Source organism: Solanum tuberosum, unplaced genomic scaffold (assembly GCF_000226075.1).
Source record: "Solanum tuberosum cultivar DM 1-3 516 R44 unplaced genomic scaffold, SolTub_3.0 scf00420, whole genome shotgun sequence".
NCBI lineage: Eukaryota > Viridiplantae > Streptophyta > Magnoliopsida > Solanales > Solanaceae > Solanum > Solanum tuberosum.
In genome coordinates, this window is record NW_006239340.1 from 171,547 (window position 1) to 181,316 (window position 9,770).

Sequence of the window (9,770 nt, forward strand, 5' to 3'; positions counted from 1 at the left end):
GAGACGTCATGAAAGCTATGATACTTCTCAGCAAGACATTCTCTTTCTTATTTTTTTGGACAACCGTGGTGTTCGAGCCGCACACCTTGACTAATTCCACTGGATACCACCTCCGGATTCTCAACCACTTCATTGACTACTGGGTCACACTCTTGGGTGCCCTCTCTCTTTCTTTCTTTTTTCACCACAACTCATCCAAAAAAAGAAAAATAAAAGGGAAACGAACACGAGCCATGTTGGGCAACAAGTATAATTGATTGATACTACTATTATATACACTACAATACAACAACAAATAAGTTAAAATGGTGAACCCCCTAAGAAATAAGACTGAACCAAAAAGTAACACAAAACAAAAAGGCTGAGGAATTTGTGGAAAGGGGTCAGAATGGAAGTGAAGGGTTTTGGCTCTCTCCCCTCCAATAATTTGTGACTAGCATTCCGCACCACAATAATCAAAAAAGGTAGAGAAAGATTTTGCTAAAACAGATTGACTAACGAATTTCTAAATTTGGGAAGATGGAGAGAGACCCCCTTCAGACCTCCGAGCAGCCTGGCCTGTAACCGATGACTTGTCTGAACCACGAACATTATATCTCTCGTAAACTTTGTCACGGTTCTCTGACCACCAAGTCTCCGCTTGGTGCTCCCCGAATCTTCTGCGGCTGCAGATTCAATTACAACAGAACCAAGTATATCAGAATAATTGGAAGCAATGTTATCTGAGCACAAAACAGATTAGGCAAAAATAGGTAACACTTGCAAGTTTTCCAAGGTAAAAAATTTGAATATTTTAAAAGAGGATTATTCCCCGATGGTGTAGTTCTAGATATAAAATATTTTGTTGTACGAGGGGACCATGGAACCGTGGTATATCATTAGTAAGTTGAGCAAAATCAGTCAAGCCAATTACCTGAAGCGAACTCGTTTGAGATCTCTAGTGCCATCTCGAAGAGCCATTAGGGTAATATACACTCCAGGCTCGTATTGTTCAATCCATTCAGCCTCAATTTGGTTAGGGTTGCCAGAAGGCAGAGAATTTCTTGATTTCAATCCATTTCCATTGTCTTGTAAGGATTCAGCGTCTTCATTATCGACAGCTTGAGATGCACTATTGATGTTCACCTGTGCCTCGCTACCATTAGGCAGTCTAACTTCACCTCGATCATCTGTACCATTGGAGGTCAGGATTTGATTGTTTGTAATTGCTTCAATGCTACCAGAATCCCTTTGGTATCTGGTAGGGCTTTGCATTCCATATGTACTAAAGTCCATGCTGGTTTGAGAGGCCATGTACGAGCTAGTGACAGAATCAGATCTCGAATGGCGTTCCCCATTAGCGTCAGGATAGTGAATGCCATTTGAGTCCAAACCATTCGGTAGGTAAGCTAGTTTGAGGCTCTCTACGTCATAAGCCCCAGGTGGCAACCTTTCAGCCATGTCTTTGAGCTGTAAAAAGAGCAAATAACAGGGAGAGAAACACCTTCACATTCAGCAAAATAACAAGGGTCCGAAAAGATGATTCTAGTCGGTCAGCAATAGACGACTTAAAATAAATTTGAACCAACATTACATTTCAATTTGAAAAGTTAGCATACAATATATATATATATATATGTGTGTGTGTGTGTGAGAGAGAGAGAGAGTATAAGTGTCTGTTGTGAATGTGTTTGTGTGCACAAAATGTATGAGCATACCTGCGCCATCAGCGACTTCATAGCTTCTTTTGCAGCTTTGCTTTTAGCAGATTCCTCGGCCGCCAAAGCCATTGCTTCCTGGGCTTTTTTTGTTGATTTCTGCAGCTCCGACTCCTGAAGTTCACAACGATGTCTCAGGTTCTCAACCTTAAATCAACAAAAATTACATCAGTTAGAAGGAACTAGGAAATAGTATATAACTCGAGCAAAATGTAAAGCACAAAAGGAAAAACTTAACATACCTGAGCCCGTAGTTTGTGAACTTCCTGATTTAAAAGCTCATTGGTTTTCTTCAAACTGTCAGCAATGCTTTTGGAGAATGAAAGTCCTGCAGTGGTAGGTACGGGTGTTGCTGAGCGTGGTGGACTTGGCTTCCTAGAGAAAGGTGACACAGATCTGGAACTAACACCCGATTGGATCATAACTGGTTTTGGAACTGCCCAACGCAGATCTCCAGTGGTCGACACTACATCTTTCAGCTGTAACAAAGGAGCTTGAGAAGAACGACCCAAGGAAAACGTATCAGCTTTTTTCCCCTGTTTGACTGCTTTACTATCTAGCTGCTTGATCAAATCAATATTGGGGGGCATTCCTGATTTTGCTGATCGTATATCAGCCTTGTCCAGCCTGTCCTTGTTCTCACCAGAAAGGCGAGGTCCGGCACTTCTCCTGTTATTGATTCCGATCTCAGCAACCTTACTCAGTTTTGTAAAACAAGAATCACATACACGATATGGTTTGTTTGGATTTGGAGCCAATGCTGCCCTTATTGCTTTTCTTGAAGTACATGCATGGCAATGCACAAGCCCGCAGTTGTAGCAATTGTGCCGTTTCCTTGTGAAGCCAAAAGCCTGTCTACAGGCTGAACACTGGGACTGCTCAGCACCAGAAACCCATTTGTGAAGACATATCGCAGCAGTGTAATTAGAACCACAAGAAATATATTTCACATGTCTATCCTTCAAAGCCTCAACCAAAGTGGGGGCTTTCCTGTCCTCTACATCCCCGTGACCCAATCTCCCATTGGCTCCCTTGCCCCACGTATAAACCTCATTTTTGGATGTCAAAACAGCTACATGGTATGAACCGCAAGCAATATCTTCAACAATTTCCCCCAAAAGTTTGTCTTCAACCAGACAAGGCAACTTCCCATCAGAATAAGGATTTCCAAGTTGTCCATATACGGTACTTCCCATTGTAAAAACATGGCCAGATGTGGTCAAGCAGACAGTTAAACTATGCCCACAAGCAATTTTGTGAAAATTGTAATCAATAAGTGCAGGTACACAAGTAGGTTCCAGTCGAGGTTCTTTATCACCATGTCCAAGACGGTTTTTATCTCCATCTCCCCAAGTAAATAATTTTCCAGATGAAACACTAGCACTAGACTGCGTCACGATAACTTCAACTACAGCAGCAGTATGCCATACTCCACATGCAGCGGCAATTGTCCTCAGACCTGACAAAGACTTCACCTCCCTGGGGAACAATACATTTTCCCTATCACCATGGCCTAAAACACCAAATGTTCCATCCCCAAATGTGAAGAGCTGCCCAGTTGATGTTATTAAAGCAGTATGCCATGGACCGCATGTTACTGATGCAACTTGAAGTCCTTCCAGAGGGCCTGATATTCTCTTTGGTATCCAGTGGCTGACATCAGTGCCATTACCTAGAAGCCCAGCATTGTGTGTGCCATCCCCCCAAGTATATAATTCACCAGCCATTGTAACAGCGCAGGTGTGAAACTCACCACATGCAACAAAGTCAATGTTGCAAAGGGACAATGATTCAACAAACCGAGGTTGAGTGACATCTTTCCCAACACCATGGCCGAGTCGGCCACCAGATTCTTCACCCCATGTAAAGATTTCACCTTGCCTGGTGACAAGGGCAGCATGCTTGACCCCACAAGCTATATGATGAACATCCAAAACTACATTGGATTCCAGTGGTCTTGGAACAAGCACATCTGCCCTTGTGCTCACCGTACTGGAATTTTTTTCAGGTCCAACCTTGACAATATTATCACATATTACCTCACCCCATATATAAACATCACCCAAAGCATCGCAATCATCTGGTGCAGAACCATGACTAGAAGTACTGGGGGCACTGGAAACACTAACTCGGAACACGTCTGAAGCAGATCCTTTGGCTTGAATATTCTGCATATTTGCTTGATCCAAAGCTACATGTGACCTTTCAGACTGCACAAAGTTATAAGGTTGATGGCTCTTAGGAGAAGTATTAGGGTTGGAACTTAAGGAAGCGTCTGGAGAGCTAATTTCTTTTGTAGCACTAACAGAACTAGAACTTGGACTATTTGATGTCAAATCTCGACTATCCTGCAAAAATGTTCAGTTGGAGGAGTGAGGAAATTTAAAATTTGATGTTACTTGCATGTCTAATGTGCCCCAATGGGAAGTACTACAACAAAAGAACAATTAAGACTAAAGGAGACTGATTTTTTTTTTCTATTCATTTTGAAAAAATAATTCAATTATTCTTAAATTAATCAATTAGATAATAATTGAATAATCTCTGATGAGATGAAATCAATTCAAGTCATGAACTAATGCCAATCCAAATGAATCGCATTCCTCATTAGGATTACAAATACCAAATTCAGAACAACAGTCCAAACAAGCATCATCTGTCACCTTTCCCTAAAAATCAATCCAAAGAATACCAGTCACTTCATTGCTCACAGATATCACTACCTCTGTCAAGTGTCACTTCTTACATATTATTATAACTTTATGCAGATTGCAGGCACATCCCATGCCGAAGACATCATCACAAACATCAAACTAAAGAAACAGATAAACACAACCAGTCGCTAGTCAGTTTGCCAAGATAAACCCCAACGGGAACTAGACAATGGCATTCATTGCTACTTGGTAACAGTAGGGAACTACTATCTTGTAATTTGTATAATCATGATCAGTTATATGGTAGATTCTAAAAGGACGCCCACATTATAATTGAGAGGCTGTCCAGAACAACAGAGAAAAAGGAAGGATTTTCCAGTCTGCAACTAGTGTTATTTAAAACTGGAAGAAGCCGTCCTAAGACAGTGACAATAGAACCAGATGGAAATATTACTTGCAATTTAACTTATATTTCCAAGCAGGATTATGCACAGGGAAATGATTCAAGGTCAATAAGAAATGTGATTTCTCAATACTCAATCATTTAGCATTCACATTAAATAAGAAATATGATAAACCAGTCCTAAAATTGAAACAAAGAAGTTGTTAGGTAGGTAGTGTTACATCAAAGTAGAGGCCTCCATCACTCCAACCGTCAACCTTTGAGCGTCCACCTTGTCCAGAAGATATCAAAGCTTTTAGGCCAGTAATCCAGAACTCTGCCTCAACCTTGTCCTTACAGATCTGAAACAACAGGATACATGTGTAACTAAATGAAAAATAGAGATAAGACTACAAAGTTGCAGGGTAGATAAACTTGGTCTATATAACTAACCAGATCAAGGGATCTTTTTCCGTAATTGTATATGAGAGAGAAGGACAAGTAATCCTTTTCAGGACGAAGATAACGTCGAAAAACAGCCTGGAAGTTAAAAGCATAAGACTTAAAGAGTTAAACCCACTTGTAGAAAATTTTAAGGTTATTACGAGAGAGGTATTCATCATAAATTCAAAGTGGGGTTTGATAGAGAAGAAGATAATCTCACAGTTCTTTGCCCAGGAATGATTCTTGATACTGAAGCTAACTTTAAACTCTTTTCACCACTGCTAGAGATCCAAACTAAAGATAATTCATCCTGAAAATTTTCCATAAAGACCAACATGAGCACAGTGTTGTCAAAGAAAAAAAATCATAGAGAATCCCCAAAATCTGCCAAGGGAAAGCACAATTGAAGAGACATTTTAGTGGAAAAAAGGAAGTTCCAGAGGAACAGCTCATGGTGCCAACACTGGAAATGTAACCAAAGTAAACAAATCATCAAGCCTATATTGCACCTAACTTCAGGGCTTTAAAAAATAGTTTCTGATTGGGCACAAAAGTTGCTGCATTTTTTTTTGATAACCGAGAAACCGTCTGTGACCCGCCCTTTGGACCAATCACAGCCTTCTAAACTCGGTGGATAATGGGCCCGCCCCTATACCCTTCTCCACTTAAATACCGGGCTTCGCTTTGCATGGTGTGGGGCTTGAACCTGCGACCTAAGCCACAAATCCTCCACCTTTTGCCACATGAGCTAGGCCTTGGGAGCCTAAAGTTACTGCATTTTGTCGCCAATGTCAAGAGTGTCTGAAATATACTATAAAAGTTCAAATGAAGTTCCTCCCAGAATGGTGCCTTTTAATGTATATCAACCCTTGTCACTTCAAAGACTAAAAGGCCTCAACGAACGACGGATGAAAGTTGCAGCTGAAGAATGAAAACGGTAATTCATTTGACATGAAAGGGGAAAAGCTATCCACCATTTCATCTTTTTCTTTCTTCAATTAAAATATGACCAATGTTACCATACTATACAGGATCAAGAAGATTCTGGGAATAAATTTTATAGAGAAAACAGATGATTATGATGTAATCCTTTTTCTTTTTACTAAATGATAATTGTGGTGTTCAGGTCCGCTTATGCGCACCTTGACCAATTCCACTGGATACTTGCTACTTCCGACCAACACATATACCATGTAACTCTGCCCACCAATGCTTAGACAGATGGTGAGAAATCGTATGGTTCTCACCCCCAACCACAAAGCCACACCCTTAGGGTAGAAGATGTTGATACTCAGAATTACCACAACTCACTAGTCCCCTACTGAACTGTGAATCAAAATTTGACCTTCTGAAAATCATTCAGTATCAAATTGAAACATTATTTGATTAATTCAGAATGCTTATACCACTAACTGTGTACATTTTTTAAATCATATCGTAGCTAATGCAAATTCCTACCATTTCATATCACATTACGGTACTAATTTCTGTCCCTATAGCCAACTCCCTTTTTTATCTTGAAAAGGTAAAGTAGTTGTCTCCATATCCAACTTAACTGAAAAATATGCAATTACAACAATATCTTCTTCCACATTTTCTATTATACTTTTTCGATTCTTTCTAACATACGAAAATATTATATTTTAATAATTTATTAAGTATGCCGACATATGACCTACGCAAGCCCATCAAACCAGATAACATTTAGGCTAGGCAGAGTTCCAGTTCCCATTCCATGAACTGAAAGATCTACATATTACTAGTGGCTTTCATGAAGCCCACACCCTTATTTGATGTTGAATTTCTATGTCACAAAATATCAGTTGATGCAGTAATGGGCAAAAGAGCAAGAAGAGAAACCAACCACTTTCAGATCAAATTGCGGGTAAGGAAACACACATGGCACAGAAGTTTTTGAGCCAAGACATGATTATGAGTAAAACATTAAAGAGCATAAAAATATAACTAATATATAAGTAGTTTGAAGTAAATAAGAAATTCGTTAAAAAAAATTACGGCTTCACTTAGGAATAAGCTCGCTTAGTTTTATTGTTTCAATTCCTGCTGAAAAAAGTTGTTTATCGAGGCTTGGATCAATAACCCTACAGAACCAAGTATCGTATGAACAATGGGACCATACTCCTTAGAGTTCCAACTTTTTTGTCTCCCTATTTCCATTATAATTATATTCAGATCTCCAATTCACTAAACCAATATAGAGGTAGAGAGTTACCGAGAAATGTTATACTAACATAGCAGAAGACTCAATATTCAATCAAAAAGACTATGCAGCATCAAGAGAATCATAAGATCATGGTGAAGATCAATGTCCATGATAATGCAAAATAGCAAGTATGATGCACCTCTAAATCTATACACTCAGCAGTCCTACATCATAAAACCCTAATCAACTAAAATGTGTACACATGCTAATGTCAACTTACATTAGAAAGTCTAAATGGATAGAACTTGGGCTTCCCTTTGCGTCCATATTTCAACAGTTGAGCTCCTTTCTTTAAAGCAATTAGTGCCTGCAAATGGTAATAGAAATGAGTCTAAAGAAATTTCTTCTGGAACAAGATCATAATGCATTAGGAATCTATGACTAGACTTAGTTTTTCTTTTTCTTTTTTTATCAAGAACTGATAACAAGATTGAATCCTTTCACCTTCGAACACACGACCTCTGTTGGACAACGAACCACTAACCGCTGAGCTAACTCCCTTCGGCCTTCTCTATATGACTCATCATTTAAAAGAAGGAACTAGTAATCCACATGCTTCGGGCAGTAATTTACAACAAATAGACTGGTGATATGTGCAATTGTGCCACTAATTCCAGGCAATTTTGCTATCACCATTTATCTCCCCTCTGGAATAGTAGTTAAAGGTTAGAGGAATCACATCCTACCGGATTAATCTTGCCCTAGGCTTTCGATATGCAACTAATTTATGAATACATTTGACAATTTTGGGGATACTCATTTCAGTCTGTACCTTTATTGATCAGTGTAAGACAGGTTCCACTGCTTCTTAATACAACCTATTAAGGCCCTGAAGACTGTAACTTTGAACCACGGAAATGCGAACAAACTCAGGAAGAGCATAAATAAGCATGCACAGAAACATTGGGACCTATAAAATGTCCCCTCAACCACACACTGCCAACCCCTCGCCCCCTCCAAAAGAATCTTCAAAATTCAAAGATTAACCAATCTTTCTTCTTTCTTTTTCTTTAACAGCTACTTCAAGAATCAATCAAGTTCATTGGAATCCCAAACTAGCTGGGATCGACTATATGCCCATTTCATTGGGATAGTGATAAACTTCTAAAAATGCACCATAAAAGAAGGTTTACAACACTTTGGTGAAGTGCAATATGCTTCTAACAAAGATGCTTTTTTTTGTACATCTGCACTAAGAAAACTTACCTACTGTTTTTCTAAATTACCCAAACAGAAAAAAGTGAAAGAAGATTAATTAAAATTTTCATGATAAGAAGTTTGATGTCATCAACGGGAAAGAGAAGCAAAAACAGAACCAAAAGATCTCATATTTAACAAGTAAATCCCACCTGCTCAATATCACGGTCGGCATCACCATAGCTAACAAGATCTGCCATTCCATGTGAAAGAGCAACCAATTTCACACCACCGCCACCTCCGCCACCTTCTACTCTCAACACCTCCGCTCATCATCAACTCCTCCTCCAATTCCGGCGACGACGACGACCACCGCGCTACGCCGTCCGTACACTACCATCCACACTTCAAAATCTTCGAAAACACCCTAACCTCAAAAACTTTTCAACATTCACTCAGAATCAAACCCTAGGAATAAATCCTCACAGATCTGAACAACTTCACTACCTACCGTTTCTCACCACCGTCCGTTCAATGCTTAAAGTCAAACAAAAGTCGTCTAAGTCAAACAATAATCGTAGTGATTCTGTATTTTTCAACTGGAAAACAATACTCTTCCGGCCCTTTTCCAGTGACCGGAGAAAGGTGGCGCCGCTAGTGGAGCAGTTACCGGCGCCGGAATGTAAAAAAAAATGGAAGAATTGTGTGTGAGAGAGAAGAGAGAGAAAGGAAAATGGAGTTTTAGAGAGAGAGAAAATTAAAGAGGAAGAAGAAGGTGGTGTCCGCGTAAGTGCAGAGAGAGTCAAAGAAGAACACAAAAGGCGTCTGAGATGAATGAAGAAAATTAAAAGGAAACGCATTTCCAATGCTTTTTTTTTCTTTTCTTTTTTCTCTCTTTTTCTTTTTCTCCTTTTTTAACAGTTTTACCCATGAGAAAAAACTGTACAAATTCACCCAAACTAAAACAAAAATAAGATTTTTTTCGGAATTATGATCCGACATAGAATTGTTATAATTTTTTGAGATTTAACTTTGAAGTTGAAAGAAATTTTAGTTGTTTAGTTGGTTGGCTATCTGCACTCTTATCTTATTGATAAAGGTTCGATTTTCCACATTATAATTTTCTTTCTATTTTTCGTACCAATAATTTTTCAAAAAAACAAAATCGTCTTCACGTTTTCGCTTCAAAATCACTCATAAAAATTCAAATAGAATCATTATTGCTTTTTTAG

General features: G+C 39.0%; 1 protein-coding gene across 1 annotated transcript; it reads right to left on the minus strand.

Annotated features, from left to right (window-relative positions):
• Positions 1 to 234: 234 nt before the first annotated feature.
• Positions 235 to 9,367, minus strand: LOC102604257 (uncharacterized). The gene is made up of 9 exons (XM_006362752.2): positions 8,751 to 9,367; positions 7,622 to 7,708; positions 5,398 to 5,487; positions 5,187 to 5,273; positions 4,976 to 5,095; positions 1,940 to 4,045; positions 1,698 to 1,844; positions 914 to 1,449; positions 235 to 665 (listed from the first exon to the last, which is right to left on the minus strand). The coding sequence occupies exons 1-9, from the start codon at positions 8,796 to 8,798 to the stop codon at positions 506 to 508; spliced, it is 3,381 nt and encodes a 1,126-aa protein (XP_006362814.1). The 5' UTR covers positions 8,799 to 9,367; the 3' UTR covers positions 235 to 505.
• Positions 9,368 to 9,770: the final 403 nt, after the last annotated feature.